The sequence below is a fragment of the Festucalex cinctus genome, chromosome 13 (assembly GCF_051991245.1).
Source record: "Festucalex cinctus isolate MCC-2025b chromosome 13, RoL_Fcin_1.0, whole genome shotgun sequence".
Taxonomy (NCBI): domain Eukaryota; kingdom Metazoa; phylum Chordata; class Actinopteri; order Syngnathiformes; family Syngnathidae; genus Festucalex; species Festucalex cinctus.
Genome location: NC_135423.1, coordinates 6,507,467 through 6,523,774, shown reverse-complemented (window position 1 = coordinate 6,523,774; position 16,308 = coordinate 6,507,467). Strand labels below are relative to the sequence as shown.

Genomic DNA, 16,308 nt, shown 5'->3' with positions numbered 1-16,308 from the left:
AGCCCAGAGGTATAGATTGAGAAGGAGTTCATGGCTATCCATCCTGTATTTATACAGTGCATTTTCCTGAGTAAAAACGGAATACTGTGCCTTTAACTAAAACTAACGGAAAAAAATAAAATTAAAAAAACAATTTCGTTAATGAAATAAAATAACAACGGAAATGCTTCTTAAAAAACTAAAACTAACTGAAGCTACAGTTTATGTTTACAATACTAACTAAAACTAACCATAATTATCGCAGAATTGTCTTGTTTTAGTCTTTGGTAATTAATTGAATGCATGAGCCTTTGGGGATGATTTTAAATGTGATTTGAAGTAGATTTATTTTGATATTAACCGGAATAAAGACATTTGAAAGTGTGTCACACAGAAGTGACGTCATCTAGCATCAGCCAATAGAAAAGCACCTTCAGATGATGTCGCTTGCCTGGTGGGTTTTGAATATTGCACACAAGTAATACACATAAAAAAAATGAAACTAATACTGAAACTAATTAAAACTAAACTAAAATTAAGCATTTATTAAAAAACTAAAACTAATAAAAAACTAACAAAACCACCCTGAAAACTAAAACTAACTAACTTGAAAAACACAAACAAAAAAACTCAAAACGAAATAAAAACAAAATAAAATTCCAAAACTATAACAACCCTGGTGCCAACTAACACATGATCGACAAGTAAAGCTAAAACTAAAACTAAACACCAAATGGAGCAAAGTGAAACAACAACTTGGACAAATTATCTGGGCAAGCTACGACGCAACATTAAATAGAACGTACATACATGAATTACATGACTTGAACACATGATCTTCGCGAAAGAAGACGTGTTGCTGTTAGATGTCTAGACGACTAGGTGCTAACTGCTAAAACAAACCAAATAGGTGCCTGTTGAGTCAACGGTAAAGAAAAGAACATTGTAGTAACAGAACTGATAGTGCCATGTGCTCCCCCACCCCCACCCAACAACCCCCCTCAGGTGCGTCTCCCTCTCAGACCCAGCAGCCACGTCAGACACCCCACCCGGACGAGGTGCTCGGCAGGACGAGGAAAAGGCAAACCAAGAGGAACCCCTATCGCTATTTGACCTCCTTGCTGCATCGCAGGCGCTCCGAGGACGACCAGACGGGCATCCTGACCGGCGCTGACTCGGAGGGCCCCAATTACGGGACCCTCCGCTGACCCCAGGAGCCTGCCAAGCCATTGAAACTCAATTTAAGGCCACCTCAGTCCGAGTCCGCTGCGCACCACCCCCACCCCCACCACATCCCGATCTTAGTATCAAGCCGATAGCTTTCTTATCATCTCTCGAGCTGATGGGGGGGGGTTTAACCGAGGAGTCGACGTGAGTATGTGAACAATTGGTTTGGCTTCTCTGATCTCACTTGAAAAGATATAATGTATATAAATAGTCAAAACAAGGGAGTGAAGTTCCTTTCTACAGTAATAAAGAAGTTTTTTGTTTTGTTTTTTTTCCCCCCACTTACATGGGAGAGGGCGGGCGGAGGGCCATATGTTTTTCCAGTGATACAGTGTACTGTTATGCCCGGTGCGTCCAATCACCGACTTTCCTACAATACAAATAGTGTCAGTATTTAAACACAGGGTTCTTACCACCAAATATACCTCAGAGTAAACGCAGAGTTGCTGTAATTCTTGTGGTATACTGTACGTACTTGACCTTTTTACATATGGAGAAAAAAAGAAGCTAATAAGGTTTGGATCGCGCAATGTGCTTTTTTTTTTTTTTGACACGTTAGCTAGCGTTTGGTTCTCGCGATTAGCTTGTGTTTATTTAGCGGTACTATCCACTGAGACTGTGTCTTAATGTGTCGATGTTATGAGATCGGACTCACCGACGGTCGACGGGGGGTTTCAGACGAACAGGGTGACCAATCGTAAAATGTGGAGTAGGATGAATTTCACTTGTGATGCGTGGCACATCTGGAGGTGCCTTTTTTTGCCTTTGCGCTCGTCTTTTTTCTAGCTTAAACTTGCCTTTTCCGTCGCCTTCTCACATTAGTATCGCCGGGGAGGACTCCAATACTACTGTTGTTCTGTTTTGCCAGAGAGGAAGCATGACTCCTGTTTGTTTTGTTTGTTGGCTTTTTTTTTTCTTTTTTTCTTTTAAATAGTTTCGGCTGCACATTTCCGAGTAGGCGCGAAATGCACAGGGCTACCAAAAGGGGGGAAAAAAAGGCAAATAAATAAACTAATAAATAAAAGTTCATGCAGACGGAATAAAGGTGCTGCATGTTAAAGAGGAACTTAGCAAGCATACAATGCCTCATAAAGCTGGAAAGTGCTAAAAGCAATGAATACAATACAGTGGACCCTCGGGAGTCAAATGCAGTCAAAATATATTAAATTAGAGCAGTTACTAAAGTTATTTTTCACCATTATAAGAAATGATAGAAATGACTGGAAAGCTCAAACGTTCAACAAAATCTGTTCACCGTCTCAATTCCAGTTTTATTAACTGCAGTTGATAGACATAATTAGAAAAACATATCAAGACTTAACTGCATAGCTTGTTACTAACCAAAATAGCAGCACCAACCAAGATGGCGTCATTAACAATGATTTATATTCCAGTGGACAAGTTTGGACTAATCTATTCTATAGTAGCCTAATGCTAAGATCTTGTGTACATCCATGTAATCGTAGCTCCCTGGAAATGTAGAAACAGAGAAGCTAGCTGGATTGTGGTTCACTAGCAGCTAGCACTAGCAATTAAAGCTAGCATTAGGCTCCCTGCTGTGTATGTCTATGTTTAAGCTTCTGGAAATGTGGAAACAAGCAGGATGGCTGTTTGCTAGCAAAGAACAATAGCGGCTCAGTTTTAGCAACAACTTTATCTTGTGCCTCATAATCTTCATTATGCTCACATGTTGATATATGATATATAATGATGGATATAAATACATACATTTTTGTTACTTTCAAGACGTTTTTTCAAAAAATTTGAGGTTGAAGTCCAAATTGAACAACTGTTGCATCGTTCAGGTTTTGAATCATCACTTGAATCTTTTCTAGAAGATGAAAATTTCACCATCATAATACACACATACTATTTTAAGTCATATTCAAACTAAATTAGTCATAGTTACAGGTGTAACCATGCCCCCAAAATAATGGTTTGGTCACATAAGGTGCAGTAAATAAACAAAACTTCTATCGTTGCCAACGTCTTTTGCCTCTGTGGCTTATCATTATGGACACGCACAAAAAAGGCCAAAGAAAACACATAAAAAAATAAAATAAATGTAAAAAAAAATCACGACATTTGACATGCGTCCGAGTCCCGAAGGTCCACTGTACTCAACCCCAACCAACACCACGACTGTTTAACAAATGTATATTACTTTCTAGCTACTACTCTGTATGTTTGTGGATTTTTCTGACACTAGCCGATAATGAATGTATGTTTTTCGCTGTACAGGAAATGAATGTCCCGATGTCGCAGTGCATTGAATGACCGCTGACTTTTTCTTTTCTTTTTTTTTCTTTTTTTTAAATGTGTAGCCTGCATCCAGGCCTAATTGTTCAGTACTGTTCAGCCCCTTTACAAGCTCAGTTTTGTTTGAAATGCTTTTTCAATCATGCAAATATGACAAGGATTTTGCCACAAATAAGTCAAAGTTGATGGTTGCCCAAAAGTTAGCACCCACGCAAATCGGTATAAGAGATGGTGATTTAAGAAGAACAAAAAAAAAAAAAAGATCTATATTTGTTATGTACTGTACATGTATCGTATTTGTAAAGAGAAACCGTGTTTTACGGAAAGACCTTGTAATGAGGATGTACAAAAATGACAGGAGACGTAGAGAGAAATTAGATTATATACATATATATTAAACAAAACAGTATATGCTTACAGTACGGCTTTAAAGTGGAAATATTTTAAGGTGCCTCGTTTGTCATGCTTTTAGCGCACATGATTTTACCCCCAGAGGAGTGAACGTACTAATATGCGTGTGTTGCTTCTGCTTGTATATTTTATCCTGTAAAAATGTTAAGCTTTAGACACAGACTTATATCGCCGCTTTCACGCAGACCCTGCAAAATTCCTGCAACAGAGCTGTGACAGTAGGGCTGGGGCGATATGGTCTAAAAATTTGAACAAATGTTTCCCTTTTTGCAAACCATGACATTATTTATAAGTTTAGCTGTATGTTTTTTCCCCCCTTACTTGACTTCTACTACTACCAAACAAGCTTTTGAAAGTTTTTTTTCCAGTTGCAATTTGTTGTTGTTGTTTTTTTCATTGAATTTCCCACCATTAATTTGCATCAACTTTCACAGAAATAAAATACTAGTACTTTTTTTCTTTCAAGATAACAAGGGCTTTTTTTTAAATTATAAATGATGACATATTTTGCTAAAATTTAACAATTCCCTTCTATTTTCTAGTCATATGCAAAACAATTTTTCACAGCAGTAAAGTCGCTAAATGGGTTGAAAAAGTCACCAAATATGATTGACAAAACACTGACTGCTTTTATAAACTAGCTTCAGCCAGTTTTCCCCCAACCTTTATTGATTGAAAAATGTCACCAGACATAAGCAAAAAAAAAAAAAAAAAAAAAAGTCACAGAAAGATGATCTTGTTTCAATTTACTCTCAAAGGTGACATTTTGGCCTGTTTATTGGAACCCTATTGCAGAAATTGGAATCTAGTGGAAGAGCGTTCAATGTTCTATATGTTGCTGGCAAATATAAACACAAACTTTCATTAGAAAAAAAAAAAAAAAAGTCATTTTGATAAATAAATCCAAATTCAACCAGCCCTATGTCACAGTAAATCGGGATATTGCTACTATCTATTTGAAAATAACAAATAACATGTCGGATCGCGCCATTGCTTTCAACAGGGCGAGAGAAGCAAGTGCTCCTGGAAAACCCTTAAAACGCACGCCACCTGCGTTACGGCTCCGATACTACCTCCGAAGCCGAGAAATCGCCAGCATGACTCCATATACAGAAATACAGAAACAGACACAGCGTTAAAAAAAAAAAAAAAGAAAAAAGAAAAAAGGAAGCTCCGAAGACCAAAGCTAACAAACGTTAGCTCCCTGGGCCGAAGCGGTGTACAATACGTAGCGTTTCCGAGCGTGTTTAGCGGCTTCTCAGCATTACGACTTGGTGCTACGTTCAAAACTTTGTGGTGCTGTAGAGTAGAAAACTACAACCTCTTTTTTTGTTTGTTTGTTTGTTTTTTCGGGTTGGGGGTGGGGGAGTCCTGCTAAAACTAGAGCCGTCTCTCTTATCATAGCCGTGCTGATTACGATGGTGGTGATAGACCATACTGGAAAAAAAAAATAGTTGTGTACTCTTCGGAAACCTCTGGGAAAAAAAAAGACCCAATTAGATTTGTGACCTTCAAATGACCTCAACATGTTTGTATAGCGTGTGTGTGCGTGTGCGTGTCTGTGCTTCCAAGGTACCCTCTCGAAAAAGTAGTGCTGATATTGAGAGTGTGAACCCAGCCTAAATGAGGGCAATCACTAGTTCGGTGCACCATCTCAAGTTAGCGGCATTTTTTTGTTCCTCAAAGCACACCACTGCAGGGGCGTCTCTCGACACACATCCAACCGGCAAACGGGACCTTTTCACGTTGATGTCACGCCACTTCTGCAAATGCAGGCTTTGCCAAGCTTTTTCATCCACGCACGTTCCTCGTGGAAATAGCCAACAGTTTGGGAAGCAGTACTTGTCAAATTTTAAAGCAGGCTTTGTAAAAATAAATACATTAATAAGAAATAAATAAATAATGAAGCCTCCTTCAACACTCCAACTTCCCAAAAGATTTGTAACACCCCCTCTCTTCAGAAATGCAGTGGATAGAAAAACTCTACACACCCTTGTTTAAATGGTAGGCTTTTGTCACATAAAAAAAAATTATTAATAATAATAATAATCCACCCATTCCATAAAACTCATTTGAACACTTTAAACTAGGGCTGCTCGATTATTAAGAACATATGAATTAACGATTATGTTGGTAATACTTGAAATCACGATTAGGACGATCATTTATTTTTTTTGGAACAAAACAAGAAAATGTTTACACGTAAAAATGATTAAGACAAAATTCTTTGAAACACTAGTAAGCATGCAAGTTCCTTTTGGATGAAACAAAATTGATTAAATTTTGTTATTTTTAAATAAAAAGGTGCAAATGTATAAATTTAAACAATTCGAAATTAGTATTAATAATCTTTTTTTGTAACGACTATGCTGATTTTTTAATTGTGGAGTGTAATAATTGTGGGAAGCATTCCCAGTTATGTTATTGTGATTTTTATTCTCCACACTTTTTTGCCACGTAACAATACACATAATACTTCTGATTTACACTGTTCAAATTTCAACTAGCTTAAAAAATGCATTCATATCTTAGCATTCAGCTATTAGCATTCAGCTTTCAGCATTCCCACGCAATTTCTCCAAAAATTGCACATAGTCTAGTTGAAATTGTAATTGAATTTCGATGAATTGCACAGCCCTAAAACTATATATTCTTGAGAGGGGAAAATAAAAACAAACTGAAATAATTTTTTCTTTCAATTGAGTTCTACAGGACATATTAATTATCTTGGTCTGATTTTATACAATAAAAATCTGGCATTTGAACAGATGCGTGTAGACTTTTCATGTCCACTATAACAAATGCATTTTAATGATTTAATCATGCAGACATGATGGCAATGATTAGCGACGATTGTTATACTAGGCTAGCGCATCATTACGCACCACAATTTGAGTGCACCACGCTTGGCAAACTGTGATAAAGCATTGGCAGAAGAGAGCCTTTCAAACATTTTTAACCCCATTCAACATCCCAACAAAGATGGCACACCCCTTCTCATTTTTTTTTTATACGTAATATTTCGTGATAAGCATAAGTGAAAGTAACTGCAGGACGCAGTGGTGTGACGTCACGGTGCAAAGGGTCTTGTATTCCTTGTAGTACTGTACCAGGTAGCCACATTTGTACACGCAAAGCTCACACATCCTCTACTTTTAGGAATGGATTTCGTCTTCCGAGATCTTTTTTTTTTCTTTCTTTTTTGTTTTTCTTGCATTCTCAAAAAGAAACGTACAGTGTTAAAGAGGGCTGCTTTGGACGTACTGTTAGCTCCGTTTATTGTTTTGTTTTGGTCACAACTTCTCTGCTTTACTAGCTCCTGTTGGGGTGATACTTTTAAGAATTCTTTTTATTGTATTAATCTTGCATGTAGAGACAATACAAACATTTAGCAATCATTCACCGACATCTGAGCTGGTTGTTGATGGACAGAAACCTAGAATAATATGTAGTATTTTATATATTCTCCATTTTTTCATGTGTACCAGCACTGAGGAACTAGAATGTATTATTATTATTATCATCATTATTATTATTATTGTAGACTACAATAAAAAAAAGCACTACATTGTTTAACAATTTAGCGTAAAATGCTCATAATCAAGCAAGCAAGCTACGTAGTGCTTCAAAGGAAAGAACGTGTACATTTTTCCATTCTCCATTCATCCACCAACTCTGTGCTGTACATGTTTACATTCTGTGTTTGGGTGCAAAATCCACATTTGTAAATATCTCAGCGCAATGAACCAGTTTATTTTGTCGTTCCGTCCTGTCATCAGGTTTAACATGGACACATTGTGAGCAATTAACTCATACTGTATGGTGCTGTACCAAAGCCTTATGTATGATATTTGTATTACTTTTCACACCGCTGTCAAGTGGCATCTGTAAAGTCATGTTCTTTTGTGTGTTGGGGTGTGTGGGTGAGTGTGTGAAAGAAACACAAACAAGCTACAATGTAAAAAAAAAAAAAAAAAACTCACTCACTCTGGCCTGGTTCCAACCCCGGCCTTTTTAAAGGGGAGAAAAAGCGCCACAGGCGGTGGTTACGGCGGCATGAGCGCACCATCTCAGCTCATCCTCGCCACATGCTGCGTGCCTGCGAGAATATGAACACATTCATGTCACCATATCATGTCCAACGCTTAGTCCCATAAGGAATTTTTCTCTCAAATTTTTGTATTTTGATATAATAAAAAAGACAAAAGAGGTCTCCCCTGTTGTATTTTCATTATATAAAGCTGTACATTGTTTTGTTTTGCTACTGGTGTAAATTGGAGCATATGATGTTGAAATGAGAATACAGTTAAGACTTTTTTTTTTTTTTTCTATTGACTGAAAACAAGTTGTGCTTGAGCTCAACAAAATGAACATGAAACCACTTTTATTTCACTGAGAGATTATTGCATTTTCAGTAACCAATTTTTTTTTTAGGTGAGCTTAAGTATTGGACGCACACTTTAAACCGCACACAGAACAAAGAGGCCCAACAAAGTTGGAAGTATGCGTTTGGATAATGAAGCAACTGAGGTGTCTAGTCCAACCTTCGATTGTTTGATTAATTGTTAGAGGTATATTTTGATTCTTGTGTCCATAAAGAGTGTAGTTCACATGCTAGACACAGGGTGTAAGTGTTGTGCATTTTTGCCCACATGTCCTCCAGTCAAACAGCACACATTTAATCACATTAAAAGCTAAATATTAATTCAAATAGCTTACATTCAGATATGCAAACATATGTTTGTAGTTAATGTTTAATATTTTATTTCCCAAAAGGAAATACTAATTGCAGGGAGGTTTAGGTGGAACAAGAAAAACAAGTTGAAAGAGATTGACCTTTGTGCTCTTACTCCAATTCTCGAGCCCAAAGGCATGCTGGGAAACAAATACACAAAAAGCATTTGCATATACACCTGGGGTAACCACCTGTTAATCCACTAGATAAACATTGAAACGAACTTAGGGACATTGTCTCCTTCTTAATTAACATGCACTTGCTTGCCTTAACATTGTAACAATGAAAATGTTTGGAGAAAAAAAAAGTGTGATTAAGGAAAGAGGCTCCTACTGCCATACCATAAAAAAATGGAAACATACAGATTAATTCCTCCATGTTGTATATGTATTACTGTATAAAATGTGTTGTTGTCTAATGACAGCCATTTTAACCGTTTAGTTTGGTTTAAGGAATAATATCTTGATGTTTTTTCCTGTTAACACAATGCCTCAACATTATAAGTATTAGAGCCTAAAAATAAAGACAGGACACTAAGATGACAAAAAAGGTAACAAAAAAAGAAAAAAAATATCTTATTTCAACAATAAAGTAGTAAAGGAAACAAACCGTTGGAGCGTTTTTATGCTTGTCTTTGACTTTCAGGTTAGGAAAGAGTGGGCGTGACTACACCTGCCGATGTTTTTTTTTCTTTTTTTTTTCCCATTGGTCAATGGGGCACTTGTGGCCGATCCCTTCCTAACTCTGCCCAGCAACAGGTGTCCTGGGAGAAAACGTGTCAGGTGTCACATGACCCAGGAAGTAGAATCCGATACCTGCTAGTAGCTAGCTAATTGCGTTTTTTTTTTTCTTTCTGATTGCGATGTATTACTATACTGTGGTCAAATGAATAAGCCTTGAGGAAATTATATATGTATTTATTTGTTAAAAGGTATATTATTCAAGCATGACATCTAAAACTACAACCAATTTGAATATTACGGTTGGTATTAGCATGAGCGCTGCCTCCCACCTACACACACTCGCTTACATAAGCGAACGCGCATGTGCTGGGTAAAGGGAGGGGGGGGGCTTCCTTCTGTTCTGTGTGGACCCTTACGAAACACAGCCCCCCCACGCACTCTCCTACACCTTCTTCTACTTCCCTTCATAGCCTGGTGCCTTGGCAGTGACTCGGCGTGGGAAACACCACCCGCGCTAACGCCATCCGTCCGAGGCGCGGGCACGGAGGCGGTGTCGTGCGCGCTCCCGTGCCAGAGTGCAGTGAGACGCACAGAGAAGAGAAGAACCCTCCGTAGTCAGGCAGGAGCTCCTCTGCGTTCTTAATTTTCTTTTTTCTTTTAAATTAACATTTTGGACGTCTACCTCAGCGGTCAGGATAGTCGCGTGCAAGTCAGGTGTCGATGCAGTACCATGCGGACAGCATGCTGGTGGTGGATGGCGAGGAGCTGTTCCCTTCGGCGGCTTAGACCAGCTGAGGACACCCGGCCGCAGCAGGTATGGAGGACGCCCTCATCCTAACATCACGTAACACAAACGTACTGCATATATAGTCGATACACACATAGATACATACTGCAGAAGCAGCAGCAGCAAGTGTGGCAAGGTGAGTGAGTGGTGAGTGGGTGGGGAGGACACACAGCTGTTGCGTTGGTTGCTGCTCCAGGTCAGAGTCCACCTTGGGAGAAGTTACCCCAGTTAGCTGCTAACGACCAGTTGACACCTAAAGCAATATAATGCAACACTTTTCTTGTAAATGTTTGATTTTACCCCCTAGTATTATATTATGTTTGAGTGTTCTAATATGGACAGCAGTGCTTTCTAGTACACAACCCTACTTATGAACATGGGGGCTTGGAAATTTGGACCAATATTTCAGCACATAAAACGACAAACGAAAGAATACTATTACTATTATGAACAGGTAGTGCACAAGTAGCAAACGTGTTATCAAACTGTGGTCAGATTACAACTTGTGAAGTATGGTGAACAAATATTTTGCTCACTAACACATTATGGTTTGTCCAAATTTTTGTATTTGTATTTTGTCTAGAGTTGTAACAATAATTGATTACTTGAGGACAGTTATCAAATTAATCGACAACTATTTAGATAGTGAATGAATCGTTAACTTAAATATTCAGCCTCTCATCTGTAAATTTTCCAACATGTCTGTATTGCTCCATGAAAGCAAAATCTGACATTTGCAAACATCTGCTTTTATTTTGGAAAACAATGATCAACATGTTTTCCTATTCAGTCCATTCCATTCCAAATGTTACGGACCAAACCAGTGAGTGATTCATAATCACTTTATGTTTGTGGAATTTCTGAACTGTTAATTTGAAAGAATGTCTTGTTTTGGAATAAAGTAAGCCTCATGGGATTATTTTATTTTATTTTTTAAAGTTTATTAGATTCAGGTAGCGCTTCAGCGCTTCAAATATAGTAGTAGTATCTGTATTTAGGATTAAATGACTATACCATACATATTTTTTTTGGTCGTTAGCAGTGCACACAGTTGTCTATGCATTGTTGTTCATAACATTTTGGTAACTTCCCAACACAGCCCTTGTTCCGGGTTCCTGATATGGCTCTTTTAAAACTAGCTAGATTAACCACTATTCTCATCCACCACCATCTTATTTTTGTACGCTAGGACAAACGTAGAAGTATGAAGACTGTGTCGTTTTGGTAGCTGGACAGTTCACGGCTCCACAGATGGTCTGGCAATGGCAGTAGATGAGCGATTCATGAGTGTTCTCTAAATTGGCCGGAGAGTCCCGTCGCTGAAATGCACAGGTGCAGTCAGTGAATGGGTTGACAGATCATTGTCAAAAGCCACCCATTCTCTTCATTGTTGCCCGTTTTTTTCTCTTGGTGGCAATTCACTTCTTCCTTGACAATCGTGACATGTTTTTGTCGTTCAATACAAAAATAACGCAGAACAATACAGCTATGTGGAGCCCCAAAATACATTACTGGTTCACACTTCCTCCTGTGCTCCCATCCCAATTGATCAATTGTCAAAACATTCGCCATCATCAATCAAGGAAATGCAGTCAAATGTGAGTTCATGAAGTGCGAATCGTGCTCACTATTGAGCACAGTGGCTGTAGGTGATGTACGGCGAATTAGAAGCTCGCAGTGATTCAGTGAGAGTGCATTGTTGCACCGTGGAATGCAGTCACCAGCGGTGGAGAGGAGGCCGCCGGTTGCCATGGTGACCCCTCCCGTCCACACTGACGACTTCAGACTGAGGATGAGGTGGCAAGAGGAGGGAAATTAGCCTCCCAGGAACCTTTTTGACTCTCTCAATCTGCCTGAGGCGGCGTCTGGGCTGCCCCTCCTCCTTGTCAGCCATTTTTAAAGTGCACTTGTTGGGGAGAGTTGGGGTGGGGGGGGATTCGTATGATCACGTAATCTTCTTCAAATCTGCCAGATTAACTTGATGTCGTCTCACACAGCGGCTCAATCTCCTCGCCGCCACACCGGGGCCAGAGAGCACGCCGATTAAGCACGCTCTGATTAAATTGTCGACAATAAAGCCACAAATATTTAATCAACACGCCCGTCTCTCACCCAGGATGACAATTTAATCCTGCGATGCTAAAAATAGCCCACAAAGGCAACTTTTACTAAGACTCTTGTAGACGCCTACACGGATTACATCACTATGCAGTATATCGATGACCATTTGGCGACGTTTTGTGGTGGGATGTAGGGAAACGTTACCGTGACTAATCAGGCTCATCCCCCTCATGTTTACCCTGAGAAAATATGTAGGCAGCCATTTGTCCTGTCAAGACAGGAGCAGCTGAAGCATGTTCCATAAACAGCCCGCATGGAGTAGGCTTGTCCTATTTTTTGCCATGTAGGCCATCAGATAGACGTCTCTCTTTATGCAGCTTAAAAAAAAAACTGCACCTTTTAAGTGTTGGTACCTCAAAGCGCTCCTTTCAGGTAGACTGTCTTATTTACTGCGGCGACGTCTGAACCAGCAGAACACCACGGCAGCGTGAGCTGTGCTGCAGAAGATACTATAACGTGTCACTAAGCGTGTGCTTTGTTTTTCATGTCTGACTTTATCAAGGTGAACAGTTTAGGCTTTTTTTAAATTTTTTTAAATAATTTGCCCTATTGTAAAACTGCACAATGCACCGCATCATTCTGACAGCTGTTTTGGTTGCCTTCCGACAGTGGATGCAAAAAGTCTACACACCCCTGTTCATCTGCCAGGTTTTCGTGAGCGTGGCCAACAAGTTCGACCTTTGTTTCAACGGAGCATAACATTTTTTTTGCCACATGTTTTTGGGAGAATTTGTTCTGTTTTGATGAAACTAAGGTTGAACGCTTTGGGCATCATTCCAGAAAGTATATTTGGCGCAAAGCACAACACTGTTCATCACCAAAGAACACAATAGTCACAGTGTATGAGGCGGCGGCTTTTGCAAGGTGGAGGGAATAAAAAACAGTTCGAAGTAACAGTCTATGTTAGCACAATCGTTCTACTAACAAGCACGTTACGAAAAGCTGACTAGAACATCTAAAAATTTATTTGGGCAAAGGAACTTTAAATGGTAGTTGTGTGCAGACTCCTATGCAACATTTGTTGAATGTGATTGGTTAATTATGACCACAGCTGCTCATTTTTACTTACTCTTATATGGTGGAAAAGGGTTTGAAATGATTTATCGTGACCTCATTTTGTTAAGTTCGCAAAAACTTGCCATTTGATCAGGACTTTTTATACCCACGATCGCTCCATGAGAGCAACACTATGCTAAACATATTGACGAATGATTATGTCATTCAGAACAGTGTGTTTCTATTTTGATAGTTTTATCTTATTTGGCCTGACAGGTAAGCTAAATGTTTTGCCCAGAGAAGTAGATGACCTCATTATTTTAGCCTGCAGGACTTGTTTAAAATCTTAGCATTCTTAGCACATGCAGTTAGCCTTCACATTGCAGAATACAGCATGTCCTCCACGCGTGATGCTGCAATATACAAGGCCAAGTATGAGACTTGTATGCCACATTTTTCCAACATGGAATGCGCTGTAATTCCACTCACGCAGTCAAGATATTGTCAATAAAGATAAGCCCAAGGGTGAGGCCTGTGCCTTTAATTCAAACTACGCGTCGAAGGTATTTACAGCGCTTGTTACAGAGGAGATAGTACAAAATGAATTGCATTCTGGTCCCGTCCGCCTGCTTGCATTCTGCTGAGTCATCAGGCTTTGTGGAAGTCCGTCAACAGCCAGCCGACCAGCGAGGCTCGAGGCCAGCCAGCGGCGTTCCTGGTGGGAAAGTGCACTCGCCATGAGTCCACTCCCGACGTTTCAATGTTGATTAGTGACGAGTCTGACGACCTCTTAGTGCTTTTTGTGCCCCCATGCTCTTGCTCATTGTTTGTCGCCAAGCATTCAGTGCAAAGCTAGTTATGGGAAGATTGTATAGAGGGCAATTAGGGAGTCTGGTTTCACTGGGTCAATGCATTCCTTCTGTTTGTTTACAGTACATAAAGAGAGGAGCAGTAATCATGGAGAGAGTATATCGGTCAGCTATTAGCTGCAGAGAGACATTTGGTATCACATTCGAGGAGCTACAGAAGGTCATATTGGGGCTGAATAATGAATCATATCTCATACCTACATGTCATTGTTAGTTTCATGAAATACAAAAAGTTGGAGTGGTATAGCCACAGATGCTTGCATTGTTGTTGTAATCCGGCTCATGACTTACTGACGTAGCTTTATGTCTCATTTGTTTAGTAGAATTTTTGAAGTTGTTGAAGTGATTGCTGAAAAGACGGCAAGTGAAAGTGTTAAGCAAGTTAAGTTACTTTACTAACAGCTTGTGATTGAGGGTGTGACCCTTGTGAGGATGAGCAGTTCAGATAATGGATGGATGGGCGGAACACAATTAGATTTTTTTTTCAAAAACATTCAGCCCCAGTTCCGGTTCACAAATGTACTGCTTTAGGATAAATTATTGACCCCAATTAATAGTATTTCCTCATGCCAAAAAGGTGTGGATTTATGGTAAAAGCCAAAGTAAGGTGTGTAAGGTTACAAAAGTCCACCTAGTGACATTCACTCAACATAGGGAAAAAAATAAATAAATAACCTGAAGTGCACCAAAACCGGCTAGCTTTGTGCTCGTGTTGATGCTAAGCTATTGTCTATTACATTTAATGGGAACATTGTGTTATGTTCTGGGGGTTGGATCCCAAAAGCGCAGACGCAAATAAGAGTTTAACACTTGATTCGCATAACATCAAGAGGTGTGGAACTAACTTGACTTAATCAGAAACAACGAGAAGGCATCGAGGAAAAGAGGAGCAGGTGGCCAGCTGGAAAGAGGAATAATCCGACAAAACAAACACTTCTCAGTTAGGCTTATATAGACAGTGAATCGATCAGATTGGCTGTGGCTAGACATGTTTGTAACAGGACTGACATGGAATTATCTGATTGGCTGTTGACCAGATAAAGAGATTAAAGATTCTTGACATCACATAGCTCCTGACATCACATAGCTCAAGACCAGTTGAAACTAGATGCCGGTTACATCAGTTCAAAACAGACACTTGACCTCACGGTCATGACTCAAACATAACCCTTGCATGACCCAAACTTAACCCTGGCATGACGTTGTATAATGTGCTCTACAATGTACTTTTTTAAATAGCTTGTGGTGGACTGTTGCACAGTACTGAACTCTAAAAACGGATGGGTCACAAATTAACTCAACTTGGGTCAAAAATTGACTGAGCCACTATTTGGGTCAGTTTAACACCAATGTTCTGGATAGTTTTGCACAAAACAATCTAAATAATTGTGTCGTTTAACCCAATTTTTTTTTGTACAAATATTTTTAGAGTATGTAGTTAGTTAACATTTTTTTCCTCGCATTTGTCTCTATTAGCACAACTGGTTTTCTAGCCTTTTCAGCAAGTAGACCCCTCCCTCCTTTGACTGTGCAACCCAACGTGCATCATCACCGTGTCAGCTGGCAGCATCGTAGCATGACATCATCACATATTACACTCGAGGCGAGCGCGCGTCGCAGCCTCGAGTGGGTTCGCGTCTCGCAGACTCTGAAAAAGCTCCCTTCTTCCCTCACCCACCCGCCTTAATGCGCTCTCTTTCTCTCCCTCATCCCGTCTCACGTTTCAGGCAGCGTGCGCTTGCAGAACGACGGCATCATGGAGGCTGGCTGCGTGGTTGCCGCGGTGATCGAGAATGCCGCCTCACGGCCCCGGGGGGACCCGGGAAGTAGTCGTGTCCTTGAGGGGTGAGACCGTCTCCTTATTCTCTGCACTCACAACAAGTCATATAGAGTCAGCATCAAGGCAAATACATGTATGTGTTTATGCATGCACAAGCCATGTCGTCTTACTGCTGCGGCCACAAGCAGCGTGACATCACGTTGCAATGAGTAATGTGTGTTCTCATGTCACTGAGCTCATCACCCTGAATAAGTGTGACAACGCAGTGGCCCGTCCCTCTCTCGTCTTTTTGTTGCTCATAAAAGTCGACCTCACCCTCCCCCCACCCCCCCTAAAGTTACTGAGTCACATTTGAAGTCGGGCTTTTGTGAGGCGCTCGACTCGTGTTTGGCCGCCTTTATAGTCGCCTGAATAGGTGAGCTTCACTTTGCTCGGCAGACACAAAAGCCACAGAGAGGCTG

General features: G+C 40.0%; 2 protein-coding genes across 5 annotated transcripts in view; both read left to right on the top strand.

Moving 5' to 3' along the window:
* igsf9ba (immunoglobulin superfamily, member 9Ba) overlaps nucleotides 1-8,089 on the top strand; it is a 71,359-nt gene extending 63,270 nt beyond the window's left edge. For all 3 annotated transcript variants that reach the window (XM_077540964.1, XM_077540965.1, XM_077540963.1), the window contains one exon: nucleotides 985-8,089. In XM_077540964.1, the coding sequence (XP_077397090.1) occupies nucleotides 985-1,187 (203 nt within the window). In that variant the 3' untranslated portion in view covers nucleotides 1,188-8,089. The remainder of the gene's footprint in view (nucleotides 1-984) is intronic.
* A 1,611-nt stretch (nucleotides 8,090-9,700) lies between these two features.
* The window catches only part of arhgap32a (Rho GTPase activating protein 32a), a 28,520-nt gene continuing 21,912 nt past the window's right edge, over nucleotides 9,701-16,308 (top strand). For both annotated transcript variants that reach the window (XM_077541556.1, XM_077541557.1), the window contains exons 1-2: nucleotides 9,701-10,108; nucleotides 15,795-15,912. In XM_077541556.1, coding sequence (XP_077397682.1) covers nucleotides 15,824-15,912 — 89 coding nt within the window. In that variant the 5' untranslated portion in view covers nucleotides 9,701-10,108; nucleotides 15,795-15,823. The remainder of the gene's footprint in view (nucleotides 10,109-15,794; nucleotides 15,913-16,308) is intronic.